Here is a 16488-nt window from a genome sequence, read left to right as displayed (position 1 = left end):
CCATTCTTTCTCTCTATCTGCCTTTCTCTCTCTCTCTCTCTCAAATAAATAAATGAATATAAATAAAAATATTTTAAAAGTTTATAAACAAGAAAATATAATTAAAACATGGGGCAAACAGAAAAAAAAATTCAGGGCTGGGGAGATGGCTTAGCAGTTAAGGCACTTGCCTGTGAAGTTTAAGGGCCCAGGTTCAATTCCCCATGGTGGCAGATGCATCTAGTGATCATTTGTAGTGGCTAGAAGCCCTGGCATACCCATACTCTCTCTCTCTCTCTTCCTCCTTCCCTCTCTCCCTCACTTTCTAATACATAAATAAAAAATCAGTCAATAAATAAATAAAAGTGTTTTTTAAAAAAAATGAAGCTGGGAGGGATAGCTGTCCCCTTAATGAGATATGAGCTTATCTACTTCAGAAGCCCCTCCCCTAATGCAGTTGCTTAGAAACCATCACTGCTCAACCTGCTCACTTTCTGAGAAAGCTAAACTTCCTCTTTGTCTTACCCATGCTCCTCCTTGATGTGTAGCCTGTCTGTCCTGTTGATTTTTTCCCAAACTCCAATAAAATTGTTCTCAAGTTTCTTTCTGAGTACACTTTATAAATCTGTGTTTGTGAGCATGTGATATGTGTATGTATTCATGTGTGTGAGTGTGGGTACAAATGTGCTAGGGAGTGTCACCATGGTGTGAGTGTCATGGTGTGCACGTGAAGATCAGAGAACAGCTCTGGGTGTTCCCCCTGCCTTCCACCTTGGTGGAGTAGGAACTCCTGCTATTCACCCCTGCCCAGGCCAGGCTAGTTGACTGACTCATGAGCTTCCTGGGACTCTCTGGTCTCCCTCTTCCACCTTGCCATGGAAGAAATGACAATACAGACACTGCTGGTTACAGCTTTATGTGGGTTCCATTTAAAAATGTGAGACCAGGGCTGGAGAGATGGCTTAGTGGTTAAGCGCTTGCCTGTGAAGCCTAAGGACCCCGGTTCGAGGCTCGGTTCCCCAGGTCCCACGTTAGCCAGATGCACAAGGGGGCGCACGTGTCTGGAGTTCGTTTGCAGAGGCTGGAAGCCCTGGCGCGCCCATTCTCTCTCTCTCCCTCTATCTGTCTTTCTCGCTGTGTCTGTCGCTCTCAAATAAATAAATAAAATTTAAAAAAAAAATGTGAGACCATTTTTAAGTATTTTTTAAAATCTGTGCAACTGCAAAGGGGTCCAGTATTCCCTGGCAACACTACTGCAGAAGTAACTATGTGTGTGAATACAGATAAAAATTTCAGGAAATTGATCCTCCTCAAAGAATACGAGATTTTCACCCTAAAGGGTATCTGCTTCAAACCCAGAGAGAAATTATCATCACTGTTTCAGAAGAGGTCAAATGACACATACATGGAAAAATGACAATGGACTTCAAAGTTCTCTTTTGGAAATTTTTTACAAGTTCTGGGAAATCAGGCCAGTTACAACTAAGCCTTTTATTGTACAATACTTGGGAAATTCCCCTCGTAAGTATCCGGTCTTCTAGTTTCAGTTTCCTTTACAGAAAGCATTTTGCTGGGGGAAAGGGACTCAGGGGAGGAGAAAGGGAGGTCCCAGGACTGGAAGGGGATTTATGAGCAGCATCCACAGCTAGATTGCGGGACAGCTGTCAGAACTCAAAGCAGCTTTCTTACCAGCTCGCCAAGATCTCAGCTCCCTGGTTTTGCTTGTTAAGGTAAGCTGGAGAAAGGGTGGGAAGAGATTTTCAAAGTTTAGTTGTTAAATATTCTATCCAGGATAGGATGCACCTTAGCCTGATGGGCAGGGGCTGACCTATGAAAGAAGAAATTGTGTTACCAGGCAAGCAGCATCGCCTGTCAGACAGTCAGCCAAGAGTTCAGGTGCCTGGCCTCACTTGCTTCCTGACTTAACTACCTCACTAAGCTGCTTCAGTCTGTAGCCTGAGAGCTTCCAGAGCCATGACTGTACTACTTCTGTGAAGAGCAAGGAATGAGTCGCGGATAAATAGTTGCTAATGTTGCTAGAGATAGAACAGACAAGGAGCTGAAACTCAGAGGGCATGGATGAGGTCTAAGGACAGCTGCAATATGCACCTGGCTGTACCTAGTTCAGTTAGTTGCAGGTGAATTTCTTCCTATAGAAATACTTCTGACATTGTATTTATTATTATTATTATAATTTGGTTTTCATTTCCTTGGCACTCTCTCACATTTTAATCCCCCCTTTTTGGATCCTGTCTCTGCTGCTCTGTTGCCTACGGCGATGCTCCGCTCCGGGTGGAAGCTGGCCACCGTCCTCACGGCTCCCGCCCGGTCACTCTCCTCCTCTGCTCACCAGCGTCCCTGCCTCACTCAGCTCATATCTTCACATCTACAGATTTCCATTTAGTCCCTTCATAAATACTGGTTCCTTTCCCTCCAAACTCAAACCTAAAGCAACACGATACAAGACAAAAAACCAGTTAACAACAAAAACATGACCTTTAAGACCAAGATCTTAGAATTGAAAAGAGCTGGTTACGCTTCTGAACTTTTCATTTCCTGTCATTCTTACTCTGTTTACCTCTGTCACTTGTGAAGCGCGCTCTCTCTCTCTCTCTCTTTCTCTCTTTCTCTCTCTCCCTCTGTTTTTCAAGCCAGCAGTTATACTGATGCAAATGCCAACAAGTTGACTGATTGACTGGTTGGCTTACTTTCATTCACAGGAAGCAGCACTAAAGAGTCTGGTGACGTACCAGCATCATTCAATTGGGCAGCTGCAGAACTAGGATTGGAAATCAAGTCTAACTTTCTACAAAAGCAAAAGGTGAATTTTCCCCCACGTTCTTATTCCATGATTACATTATTCTTTTTTAAAAATAATTTGAAACTTTATTTTTACATATTTATTTATTTGAGAGCGAGAGGCAGAGAGAGGGAGAGAGAGAATAGGCAAGACAGGGCCTCTAGCTACTGCGAACCCTAGACGCGTGCTCCCCCATGTGCATCTGGGTTACGTGGGTCCTAGGGAATCCAACCAAGGTCCTTTGTTTTTTCAGGCAAATGCCTTCACCTCTAAGCCATCTCTCCAGCCCTACATTATTTTTATTTATAAAACTGGTGGGACTCCAGTAGACTCAGAACGTAACCCCAGTATATCCTTCAGGCTGAGTTATGAAAGGCAGTGCAACAGATATATATGTCCATCAGGCATTTCAGTACCAGACGGGCAGACTACGGTGGGCCGGCGAAGGTGCTCATTTTTATTATTAATTTTCCTTCAGAAATTTAGGCCGTGGCAGTGCATAAAATGTTTCCAGGTTGAGTTGGCCAAATGCCTTTCCTTAAACACTCCAAATTCCATTTCAGACCATCTCTTACCTTGCAGACAAAGGACCATCTTGGACATGGCCCCAGAGATCCACATGCCAGAACCCATGTGCCTCATCAACAATGCTGAGGAGAAGCTAGTTGTCAACCAGGAAGCTCTGGAGATCTTGTCCTCCATCACGCAGCCTCTGGTGGTGGTGGCGATCGTGGGTCTGTACCGCACAGGCAAATCCTACCTCATGAACAAGCTGGCTGGGAAGGAAAGGGGTGAGTGTCCCCAGGAAAGCTCTGCCACACCCCTTCCGTCCCCCCGTACTGTTAGCATCCAGCTCGGAGTGTGAAGTCGCTAGGGATGTGGATGAAAACCCAAAGACAGTGTTTGGACCATAGATGCTCTTGTGTCTTCTGGTAGCTAAAGGACAGCTCTGTAGTCTAGACAGCACGCTTTCCTCCCCTGATATCTTCCCAGAAAAAGCTCAACATGTTCCCCTTGTCAGGAAGTACTGAGACATCGCTGAAATAACCCACACACGCAACTACTGAAATGTTAGTGCCACCATGATATTATTCTGAAAAGAGTATCAAATACAATTTGTTGCACGTGTATTATTTGCCTATTCCTCTATTCCAATTCAGACCATTACTTATACTTTCTACCGCGCTGGCATTTTATGTCCCTTAAATCCTAGCTTCATTCTAAAGAAAACACCTGATTTCCAGACTCCTTCCTCTACTGCTAACTCATCAGTCACCTTTGCAGGATTTTCTGTGGGCTCCACGGTGCAGTCCCACACCAAGGGAATCTGGATGTGGTGTGTACCTCACCCTCAGAAGGCAGACCACACCCTCGTTCTGCTTGACACCGAGGGTCTGGGAGATGTGGAGAAGGTAAGGAGAAAGTTTTCATCTCCTTGTCTCTGAACATTTTTAGAACAGGGAGTTTTGCCTTTTTATTTTTCTAAATTTGCACTTCCAGTTGACCTGTGTGCCTTCTTCGTTTCCTAAGGCCAGAGTATGAAAGTTTGACATGAGAATTATACCTGTAAGGCAGAGTCAGCCCTGGGGATACTATACCAGTGTTGAACTATGTAGTTCCTATGCACGTAAACACAGAGGAAATAAAACCATTGTCACAAGCCCAGTACTGCAGAGAATGTGGGTTAGTAGTTGGCTCTTGGTCAGACAGCTGCTGTTCAAATCAAGCTTCTAACCCTTGTAGCTCTCTGTCAAGAAGACTAAGTCTTGCTGGAGAAATGGCTCACTGTTTAAAGGTGCTTGCTTGCAAAGCCTGATAGTCCAGGTTCCATTTCTAGTGCCCATGTAAAGGCAGACATACAAAATGGTGCATGAGGCCAAAATTCATTTGCAAGTGCCAAAGAAGCCCTGGTGTGCCCATTCATTCTCTGCCCCCCCCCTTGTAAATAAATAAATAACTTTTATTTTAAAAAAGACTCAAGTCTCCCCAACTCTTTTTCTATTTAACCTTATTTAACTCAATATGTAAACAGTGGGCACACAGGTCTTTTCTAGTTGCATTGTCATGTCTTTAATAACCAGATCATTGGCAAAAAAAAAAAAAAAACCCTTGTTTGTACCACATGACTGTTCCCTTAAAGACACCATTACTGGCTTCAAATTTCTAAATGGAATCAATAAGACTGACTTGGGGAGATGTGCCCATAGCTGCCTCTTACGAGCTGGTACAAGCCAGTCCTTGTCCTTAGCTAGAGCTTGCTTTTTCCCGTGAATGGCCACTGTGTTAGGGTCCTTTCTTTGTTTTCTTTTGGCTTACCAAGATTCAAAGAGGGAAGCCAAAATTTGAACTTACAAGATGGAAAGAATAATTATAATCTCATCTTCCATCATTGTGTTTGGGATTAGATATGAACAGTAATGTGAACAGCCTTGTGGGTAATAATCACTCAAAAAATGTATACCATGTATACATTTCTGTTTGCTTTGTTTCCTATCTGTATGCCCATATCTTGTTTTCCATGATGACTCATCTAGGAATGTGAGGAGACTTAACTAAATAAAGCTGGTTGTGATTTCTAGATAGATGACAAGAATGACATCCAGATCTTCGCGATGTCAATCCTACTGAGCAGCTCCTTTGTGTACAATACCATGAGCAAAATTGACCAGGGGGCTATCGACCTACTGCAGTATCCTTTTATGGTCCAGAGAATACGCCTCAGCTGTGTAGCTGTGAGAACTTTCAGGCTTATAAAAAATTAAATTTAAATATTACAATGAATAGAAGCACCCGGAAAGAGAAATCAAGTACGCCGCTGATGCACGGGTGATTCTGTTCTGCCTCAAAAGGTAAACAGAGGTATCAGGAGACTCGGGATAAGGTGCGGGTTTAGGTGCCATCCTGCGGCCGCCGCATTTCCTCAACTGCATCTCAGCAGCGTGACAGAACTCACAGACCTGCTCAGGACAAGAAACCCACCTGAGCCTAATGGGGTCAAAGAAGCCACTGATAATGTGAGTTTCTTCCCAGACTTGGTATGGACGCTGAGAGACTTCTTCCTATCCCTGGAAACAGATGGGCGGGTCATCACATCGGATGAATACCTGGAGAACTCCCTAAAGCTGAGACAAGGTAACAGAGCTTTGATTTTGGGAAAATGGGGGGGGGGGGGAAAGTGAGCCAAGAAATGATCTTTTGTACACACAACTAGGTGTACTGTGTTCCAAATTTACCTCGTCGGCTCTCTTGCAAAGGAACTATGGAATATTATTCTTTTATAATGAACTGATCAATTCAATACTAAATTGCCTCATCTCCTGTTCTTGAGCAAATTCCCCTCCTGTTGTCATTTCCTTGATGAGCTGCTTTTGATCTTTGTGCTCAAGATAATATCAGGGAGAGACATTTATTTGATGTAAAGAGGTTAAAATGTATGCCAATTATATACTAGACAAATGCTATTTTTTTCTTCTTCAGGTAGCGATGAAAAGACTAAAAATTTCAACCTGCCCCGCCTGTGTATACAGAAGTTCTTTCCAATAAAGAAATGCTTTGTCTTTGACTCCCCCACTCGCCGCAATAAGCTTGCCCAGCTTGAGACCCTCGGAGATGATGAACTCAATCCTGAATTTGTGCAGCAGCTGGCTGAATTCTGTTCCCACATCTTCAGCCATTCCAAGGTCAAGACTCTTCCAGGAGGCATCCAGGTCAATGGACCTCGTGAGTATCATTTAAAGTGTTTTTTTTTTTCAACTCACTATAAGAGGAATAAAGTCTCCTTGTAGTTCTGGAATTAACAAATGTGTAAATAATTGGCAAGATATAAATCATAGGGACCATATTTTCTATGTCATAGATATCAAATATACTGCTAGTTCTCTTTAGAAATGGCATTTGGTTGAATAATGTTGAACAAAGCCCCAAATTGTCAAGAATCCTAAAACACACCTAATCAGATTCTTTTTTTTTTAATTCTTATTTATTAGAGACACAGAGAGGGAGAGAAAGAGAGAGAAAATGGGCATGCCAAGGCCTCTAGCCACTGAAAATGAACTCCAGATGCATGTAACACCTTGTGCATCTGCCTTACATGGGACCTGGAGAATCAAACCTGGGTCCTTTGACTTCACAAGCAAATCCCTTAACCGCTAAGCCATCTCTCCAGCCCCCTAACCAGGCTTTTTGTTCTAGTTTTTGTTCTAGTTTTTCTAAAGACCTTCGCAAATCATTTTTGTATTAAAGAGGGAATTTTTAGTTACTTTATATAAAAGTTGAAAAGAAATAAAACAAGGGAGTTCTAATCAATAAAAAAAAAGTCTGCAGCTTTCAACTTTCCCCTTCTCAGAGGAGATTATCTCACAGTACCTTAACTGCAGTAAGGTAAAAGAGAAAGAAAAATTCTGAAAAGAAAAACAGAAAGAAAGAAAAGGAAGACTAAGGCAGCAAGAACTTACACTACTTCAACCAAAAGAATATGCCTGATTTTTATATAATCCTATTTCTCCACAAAGAGGGATAAGATGAGGACCACACATATGTCTTGAGATTTCTCCTTCCTTCTTTAAACAGAGGGTTTTTATTTTATTTGATTTGACTTAAAGAAAGAAAGGCCTGTCTTCTTTATCACACAATTCTCTTACCCAGGTCACCCATGTTATCCCGAACAAAATCCTATCCACAATGCTGAAACAATTCATTGTTAATATTTTTAGAATCACTCCATAGAGATCTTGGACCCTTTCTCTGAAAATAATATGAGCATCCTTTCTTTCCATGAAGGACTAGAGAGCCTGGTGTTGACCTATGTCAATGCCATCAACAAGGGGGATCTGCCCTGCTTGGAAGGTTCAGTCCTGGCCTTGGCCCAGAGAGAGAACTCAGCCGCGGTGCAAAAGGCCATTGCTCACTATGACCAGCAGATGGGCCAGGTGCAGCTGCCCACAGAGACCCTCCAGAAGCTGCAGGACCTGCACAGAACCTTCGAGAAGGAGGCCATAGAAATCTTCAAGAAGCACTGTTTCAAGGATGAGGACCAAAGCTTCCAGAAGGAACTGGAGGTGATTATTTCTTGTTCTGGTTCATAGGCACCAGGATTAATAGGAGACAAAATATTTCTATAAATGGTCAAATAGGCAAAGCCATTCCTACTAGACTAGAAAGTGATAATCATTCATACAACATGATATCACTGTAATTGAGAAATTGGACAAACATGTAAATACTTTGTATCAGGTAGACAGTAAAGTTGTCATATATGCACACAACTCACCTTTACTATGTTATGTCCATGACACAACCTTAAATAGCTTTTATTTCATTAAAAGTAATATTTGCAAAGATGAACATTGCTTTTTAATTGATCAAGTAGACATAATTGCCAATTGGATCCACTAAGGTATGATGAGTCCAGGATTGGTAGAATAGGCTAATATTCTGGCTGATTATTCTACCTTCACAATTAAAAAAAAAAAAAAAAAAAAAACAACTCTGAAATTAGCCAGGCGTGGTGGCTCACACCTTTAATCCCAGCCCTCGGCAGGCAGAGGCAGAAAGATCACTATGAGTTTGAGGCCACTCTGAGACTACATAGTGAATTCCAGGTCAGCCTGGGCAAGAGTGAGACCCTACCTTGCAAAACCAAAAAAAAAAAAAAAAAAGAAAAGAAAAGAAAGAAAAAGAAAAAAGAAAAGAAACCTCTAAACTAAAAATTTTATAAAGCAAAAACCTCTTCATAAAGGGGTTCAGGAGCTTTCCAAGCCCCCACCTAATGCTTTTGTACAGAGTGTCACCCTTGGAACTTTTCCAGGTTTGATATGAAGAATAGAATTTTATTTATATTTTTTGAGTTTATAATGGAAAAAAAAAAAAAACGCAGACTCTTTCTAAGAATAACCAGAAATACTGAACTGCTACTAACATTTCCGTGGGTTTCTTTCCCTCTGAAGACCTCACTAAATGCAAAACATAATGACATTTGCAAGAAGAATGAGGAAGCCTCTGCAGCCCGCTGCTCAACCTTACTACAGAGTATTTTCAGCTCTCTGGACCAGGAAGTGGCCAAGGGCATTTATTCTAAACCTGGAGGTCATAATCTCTACGTTCAGAAGACAGAAGAGCTGAAGGCAAGGTACCATCAGGAGCCTGGCAAAGGAATACAGGTATGTTCAGTTTGATTTGTTGGTTATGAGAGATACCTGAGGGCTTCTTTAAAAATCACTGCGGTCAGGAGAAAGGATGTGTATACAGGTGCACTGGTGAGATGTATGTCTCTCCCTGAGAGTTCTTTTTTTGTTCATTTGCTTTGTTTTTCAAGATAGGGTCTCACTTTAATCTAGGCTGACCTGGAATCCACTATGTAGTCTCAGGGTGGCCTCAAACTCATGGCGATCCTCCTACCTCTGCCTCCCAGTGCTGGGATTAAAGGCGTGCGCCCCCAAGCCCGACCTGAGAGTCATTCTTTCATTGAATAAGCAAGCCTGAAAGAAACCCCTGTGTCTGATTTTAATGGCATAGCACAGAAGTTAAACTTCAGCCATAGATGTGGGATTGAAATGAACCATTACTATAATGATCAGATTTGTTTAAATTTTTGGTTCATTTTTATTTATTTATTTGAGAGTGACAGAGAGAGAGAGAGAGAGAGAGAGGAGAGAAAAGAAAGAAAGAAAGAAAGAAAGAAAGAAAGAAAGAAAGAAAGAGAATGGGTGCGCCAGGGCTTCCAGCCTCTGCAAACGAACTCCAGACACGTGCACCCCCTTGTGCATCTGGCTAACGTGGGACCTGGGGAACTGAGCCTTGAACCGGGGTCCTTAGGCTTCACAGGCAAGCGCTTAACCGCTAAGCCATCTCTCCAGCCCTAATAATCAGATTTTTGTTGTAACCATTGATGTTCGTGAATAACAAAGTGAACTTTTAGGACCACACAGGACAGAATTTCAATAACTGAAACTAATTTAAGGAAAACCAACAATAAGTTATATAAACTAAAATAAAAAATTTAATAATAATTTAACAAAAGTTTATTTATTTATTTGCACACTTGTGTGTATACATGTATATGTGCACTCCAGGGTCTCTTATCACTGCAAACTAGTGCCCATTCAGCTTTGGGGATTTTGAACCACTTCTGAAAGGCTTTGCAAGCAAGCACCTTTAACCATTGTGCTATCCCTCCAGCTCCCAAAAGGCTTTAATTTCAAGTATGTACACATTCAAGAGTCCCAACAATGTTATCCATTTGCCTTTCTTTTCAAATTTACAACCCTACTTCAGTTTCCTGTTTTGTTTCCCTGACTGTTGACATCATAGCCAAGCAGGCTCATCCCCACACTGTGACGAAAATGCCACCAGCATGTCCAAGTTCAACCTGCCCTCAGCACCCTGACTCTCCGATGAGAGAAAGCCCCTCTGCGCCAGCCTCCATGTGCATTATGCCAAGTCCACAAGTGAGGCTTGAGGGGACAGTTTCACCAGATGCCAGCTGAATACCCCCTAGGAGGAAAAGATGCTGAGAGAGAGAGAGAGAGAAACACACATCTAGCATTGCCAAATACAACTTCTTAATTCTAACCGGATATTTTTGGGATTCCTAGGCTGAAGAAGTTCTTCAGAAATATTTAAAGTCCAAGGAGTCTCTGAGCAATTCCATTCTACAAACAGACAGGGCTCTCACAGCCAAGGAAAGGAAGAGGGAAGGTAAGAAAAGAAAATGCAAGAAAGCAAAGTGAGATAGGCAGAAAATTGCCATGGGTTTAAAATGAGTGTGGCCTGGCCCACCCAAGGTTATTAAACTAAGGCAAGGCCAGCAAAGGTGCATCTTAGTCACTCCCAGCACATCTGGCCATGGCACCTCCTCCACCGTATGGTGATCTGGAGGGGACAGGCAACCCCAGCGAATTTTATCCACGGAGCTGGACAGAAGTGGGAGGCACAAGGAGTGGGCACAGTCACCCTAGAGAAGTGTGTGGTTTTCTTCTTTCTTCTCAGCGGAACAAGCCAGAGCGGCAGCTGCGAGGGCCAGAGCCCATAGGTTAGAAGCCATCCGCAAGGAGGAAGAGGAACAGAGAAACCAGGAAGAGAAGCGCCACCAGGAGCAACTGGAACAAATCGAGAGAAACAGACAGAACTTTCTGGTACAGCTAAAGCAGAAAGAGGAACAGATGTTACGGGTACTTACCAGCTGTCTCCTCTTATTCAGTCTCTCCCTTCTGGGTACAGCTGAGAGCAGGAGCCACCGAAGGGCCCAGGGGTGGAAGGCACTGTGATGGCTCAGGGATAGACTTTGGAGCTAGACTGCTAAGAGTCTGTCCGAGTTCTGCCTTTTGCCAAAAGTGTGGTTCAGGCAAGTTCTGTGTGCTCTTGTCTACGACAGGGACAGTTGTGAGATTTTATATACATTAAGGTTATTATAATAACTAAATGCATTAACAGTTGCGTTTAGAATGATGCACATCCTAAGTGTAATCAATTCTTAAACATAGATGAGGGCATTTCTGGCTCGTAGGCAGTATCCTTTCTGTTAACTCTTGACTTGCTCTGAGCCATGTTGTAGCTTGATCCCCGAAACCTCTTTACATCGGTTTTGTGTCCCCTGTCTTTGTTCCTGCACTTGCTTCCATCCCATCTGGTTTCTGACGGCCTTCAACTTGCGCTTCTCTTCCCCTGGTCTTACCTTGCAACAGGCGCTCGTTTATGTGCAAAGCGCTGCCCATGTTTCAGCCCATTGTGTGCATTCTCTCTCCTCATCACCGTGAAGCAGAATCTCATGTCCCCAGTTCTCAGATGAGGCCAGCGAGGTCCCACGGGAATACCTGGGCACTGATATCACTCAGACTTGCAGATGACAGAGCTGCCGTCCAGACCCAGTGGGATCTGCAGCATGGTTGCCCCTGCAAAGCTGGTGTGAAATCCCTATGCTGGCACCCCTGTGAGGAAAGCGGGACCCTCATTCTCGCCCTGACTTATGGGAAGATACAGGGTTTCTCAGGAGCTACTCCAAGGAATTTTTTGGTATTTCTGCTCTTTCCTGAAAGGCAGAGTGGGCAGCCAGTACTTCCGGATCTCTTCAATCTTCTCTTTACTTCTGCCAACCAAAGTGTTGTGACTTAGAGCATGTACATATTCCTCATGTAGGGTTACGATGCCACACCTGGCCCTGGATGTCAGGATGTCACCTACACACTCTATATGTTGGTCTCTTAACAGCAGATCTAAAATCACAGGGCATCAGAAAGAAGGTAGTTTTAAGGTGGAATTTATCAACATTTCAGAGATGAATCTTGAGCCAGAGGAAAAAATAAGGTGAAAAATGATAGAAGTCCACCAGATGTATACGGATGAAGAAAGCTACTTAGAGACTGTCTACTGTGACCATGGACTGCCCTAAGTGTGAATGAGCCAAGGATTCAGACAGTCTGAAGGGAGCTGGGTGTTACTCATGTGCTTACGTGCCATCCTAAATTCAAGCTTTATAGCTTCTGTTTATTGTTTCTCAGGAACAGGCTGAGAGGATCAAAGCAATACACGAGGCGGAACTCAGGAAGCTTCAAGAACAGATCAACAACGCCACGGTGTATCATCATCACTCATCACATGGCCGATGCACCATATGCTAAAGTGCTGAACATCAGGGCTGCCGTTCCTTCCCCTTTTCCACTGGAGACATGGGAAAACTATAGAATGAGGGATCCCCAGCCTTACGAAATCCCAATGCTTTATGACTGCCCACAGTCCCCTCAAGGGACTACGAGTTACCTAAGAAGGTGGCAACTGCTTGCACTTAGTCAAGACTCAGGCATGGCTCTCGGCGGTGGGCTGTGCGGGGTGCCATCAGAGGGGGGCAGCCATGGGCCGTCCTCAACACGGTGGAGCCCACTAGTGTCATCTGCCAACTGGTCATTCGTAAAGAGAAGCTCCAAACTAGTGTTGTGATGAAATGGAGATCTTTGAGAAGACAAAGGGGAATGAACGCCTCCAAATTGAACCCTAGGCTTAAGGGCTGGAGAAACAGCCTCACTCAAGGAATAGTTTCAGTGGAATATTTTTTACCATTGCAGCAACTTTCACTGGACTTAGTTACTGTACCGTATATGCTGATAATCTTTTAGAGCTTGTAAATAGGTGATCTAAGGAATACTGTATAATGTACCAAAAAACTCACAAGCTCATTTACTTGTATGCTTACTTATAGTCCTATATGTAAGTCAGCTTAGTTGTTTTGCAGTCACATGTGAAAGCCCATTGCCTTCCTTAAATAACAGGCTACATGAATATCTGTCAGTACACATTTAAACTACAACATGTTTAACATCATAACCATGTTACTTCGTTTTTGTTTTCTTTGTCATATGTTTGACTTTGTAGGGAAGCCTTCTGAATTTCCACTAGGAGGAAACTGCTTTAAAAGTAGAATGAGGACTGGAGAAATGGCTTAGCAGTTAAGCGCTTGCCTGTGAAGCCTAAGGACCCGGGCCCACGTTAGCCAGATGCACAAGGGGGCGCACGCTTCTGGAGTTCATTTACAGTGGCTGGAGGCCCTGGTGCGCCCATTCTCTCTCCCTCTCTCTGCCTCTTTCTCTCTCTGTCTGTCACTCTCAAGCAAATAAATAAAATAAACAAAATAAAATGTTTTAAAAATAGAATGAGAGCCAGGTGTGGTGGTACATGCCTTTAATCCCAGCACTCAGGAGGCAGAAGTAGGAGGATCGCAGTGAGTTCGAGGCTACCCTGAGACTCCTTGGAGAATTCCAGGTCAGCCTGAGCTAGAGTGACACCCTATCTCTAAAAGCCAAAGATAAATAAATAAATAAATAATAGAATGAAAAAATACTTCATCACATCTTTGTACTTTTTAATTTTGCTTCACTCCAGTAATATATGTTTTGAAAGCTACAGGGACACAACACAGAGCTCCTTTTGGTGTGTATCCATGTGTGCGTGTTTCATATGTGCAGTGGTGTGTGTGCACATGTGCATGTGGTGTGGTATATGCACATGTGTATGCTGACGTGTATACGTGTATACCCCGTGTGCATATGTGTGGGGGCCAGAGGACAGCACTGAGTGTCTTCCTCGATCATGCTTTTGCATTGTTTCCTTGAGCCAGAGCCTCTCACTGAAGCCAGAGCTGCTGGTTTTGGTCAGGCTGGCTGAGCAGCGAGTCCCCATGATTCTCCTGACTGCGGTTACACGTGTGCGTGGGTATACCCAGCTTCTTCCGTGAGTGGTAGGGTTGGCATTCAGGCCCTCTCCTGTTCTCATGTTTGCATGGAAAGCCCTCTTCCCACCAAGCTATCGCCCCAGCCCCACAAAACTCTATTTTGTCTACCTTGTAACTGCATACTTATGTGAGGAACTTCCCAGTTAGATTATGTCATAGGAGCTTGATTTAATTTTAGTTGCTTAAAATGAGTTACCTAAGTAAAGAGGAAAAGCAGATATCTGTTAATGTCTGTACTTTCTATTCTTTCAAGAGTTTTAGTTTTCTGAAGTTACTGTATCAGATAAGACTCATGTTCCTCAGATATGTATCTCCAGACCTTGTCTGAACTTCAGAAGGTCCCAGGACACTGAGCATTTGCTTTGTGGCATCCTGTAATGAGACTTGCAAGCTCTATTGGATCATAAAGAAGGAAATAAGTACCGCTCCAAGGAAGTGTCGGAAAAGGACAAGTTGTCTTTATCTGCACTATTCATATTAAGCCAGTTTTATTTTAATATTTTATTGACACTTTTCAAATATGTACATGAAGTATTTTGATCATAATCCCCTCCCATTAGCTTCAACATATCCCCCACTCCATCCTCTCCCCTGAACCCCTTCTTTCTGCCTAAGCCCTCTTCTATTTTGACAGTCTCTTTTGGTCCTGCCTTCATCATCGATATTGGCATGTTCATGGGTCAACACTGGGCAGGTCTGGTGCAGGTGATGACAGTCACAGTGAGGTTGTGAATGTGGTGACCACTTCATGTCCAGAAGATAACACGACACAGCACTCCTCCCCATCCTTTGACTCTTGCACTTTTCTCTGCCTCCTCCTCCATGGTGTTGTCGAAGCCCTGAAGGGAATAAGAGAGCTGCCTCACGTACCACTGAACACTCAACAGTCACATTCTCAGGACTTAGGCTAGTTTTAAGTCTCCCCAATAGTCACCAACAAGTACAAAAGAGAGCTCCTCTGGCCAAAGGTGAGAATAAATATAAATATTCAGAGGGCAATTTGAAGAATACAACATATCCACTTAGAAAAATAAAACACAATAGTAGCTTCCCTTCTAGGACCCATGACCTTCCCAAGCCTTACGCTTTTGCATGACTTCCCTCCCATGATGTGGGTCTCAAATCCAAGCAGAAAGGAGTTGGTCACCCCCATAACATTCATGCCACTATTGCACTAGTAGGAACATCTTGCCCGGCTGGTAGGTTGTGTCGCTTTCAGGGTCCACTGCTGGGCGGGAATATTAATGACTATTCTCCCCTAGCAGCCTTCCAGCATGACAGCTATCCTGCAGGGGGAGGCTTCCAGCTCCATTCCAGCCTGATTTCTCATGTCCTTTAATCAAAGCATGTACAATCTTCAGCAGTAGGAAGTCATCACCTAGTTACGGTGGGCACCCAAAACCACTGGCAATGGCTTGTGTTGTGTTGTGTTGGGGGCCCCAGAGGCCTCCTTGACCAACATTTTACTGGGAGTGTCTAATCCCTGGCCCTGGGATTTTTCTATAATAACCTGTAGCCATGGAGAGCAGCATTATCCACCCAGTAGAGTTCTTCTGCCCAGTCTCTCTCTCTCAATTACACACTTAAAATTTGTTAACAAAAAAGGTTTCTCTATGACAGTTTAATAATGTGTTTAGTTTTGGTTACTATTTTTCCAACCTCCCAGGCTCCTCCATCTCCCTCCTCTGACTATACTTAAATCCTTTTACCTGCAGTATTCCACCTCAAAACTTAATTATATATTATTTTCTGTGGTTAAAACCTCCTGCCAGGGGGATAGAAAAATTGCTCAGCAGTAAGGTGCTTGCCTGCAAACACTAATGACCCAGGTTCAATTCCCCGGTACCCATGTTAGCCAGGTGCACAAAGTGGCACATGCATCTGGAGTTTGTTTGCAGTGACTGGATGCCCTGGCATACTCTCTCTCTTTTTTTCTCTCTCTCTCCCTTCCTCCCTCCTTGCAAATAAATAAGTAAATAATTTCTGCCAGACACCTACCGCATCATTCCTTTCTAGCTTCTTGGGCTGTACTGATGCTTGTCTCAATTTACATAAAGATCTTGGATCTGCAGAAGAGAGAGACCTTAGTATAGTATTTGCTAGATCCATCCATTTTCCTATGAATTTTATTACTTCATTTTTTTGCCCAGCTGATTAAAGTTCTATTATGCATCTGTCCCACATCTTCATGATCCATTCATCAGTTGATGGGCATCTTGCTGATTCCATAGCCTAGCTGTTGTGAACAGAGAAGCTACAAACATGGCTGAGCAAGTATGTCTACAGTAAAGTGTAGAGTTCTAAGGGCATATATGCTTATGAGTGGTATAGCTGGATCATATGCCAGGCCTACTTTTATCTGTTTGAGAAGCTTTCACACTGTCCAGTTTATACTCTTACCAACAGTGAACAAGGGTTCCTCTTTCCCCATATCATATACTCACCAGTGTTTATCATTTGAGTTTTGTTTTTTTTTAATGATAGCCATCCT

The 16488-nt window shown here is 43.2% G+C and overlaps 1 protein-coding gene across 2 annotated transcripts; it reads left to right on the top strand.

The window, feature by feature from the left end:
- Positions 1-1570: 1570 nt before the first annotated feature.
- On the top strand, positions 1571-13090 carry Gbp5 (guanylate binding protein 5). Of its 2 annotated transcripts, none has more exons than XM_012947769.2 (12): positions 1571-1709; positions 2700-2800; positions 3362-3570; positions 4064-4191; positions 5359-5468; positions 5715-5911; positions 6257-6499; positions 7559-7836; positions 8725-8937; positions 10372-10474; positions 10766-10947; positions 12274-13090. In XM_012947769.2, exons 3-12 carry the CDS (start codon positions 3381-3383, stop codon positions 12391-12393), a joined length of 1764 nt encoding a protein of 587 aa, XP_012803223.1. In that variant the 5' UTR covers positions 1571-1709; positions 2700-2800; positions 3362-3380; the 3' UTR covers positions 12394-13090. The 2 variants fall into 2 exon arrangements, with proteins under 2 accessions (XP_012803223.1, XP_044994768.1); XM_045138833.1 differs by having other exon boundaries at positions 3343-3570.
- The last annotated feature ends 3398 nt before the right edge of the window (positions 13091-16488 follow it).

The sequence above is a fragment of the Jaculus jaculus genome, chromosome 19, assembly GCF_020740685.1.
Source record: "Jaculus jaculus isolate mJacJac1 chromosome 19, mJacJac1.mat.Y.cur, whole genome shotgun sequence".
Lineage (NCBI taxonomy): Eukaryota > Metazoa > Chordata > Mammalia > Rodentia > Dipodidae > Jaculus > Jaculus jaculus.
Note: the sequence above shows the minus strand (reverse complement) of the source record. Positions and strands in the feature narration are given on the sequence as shown.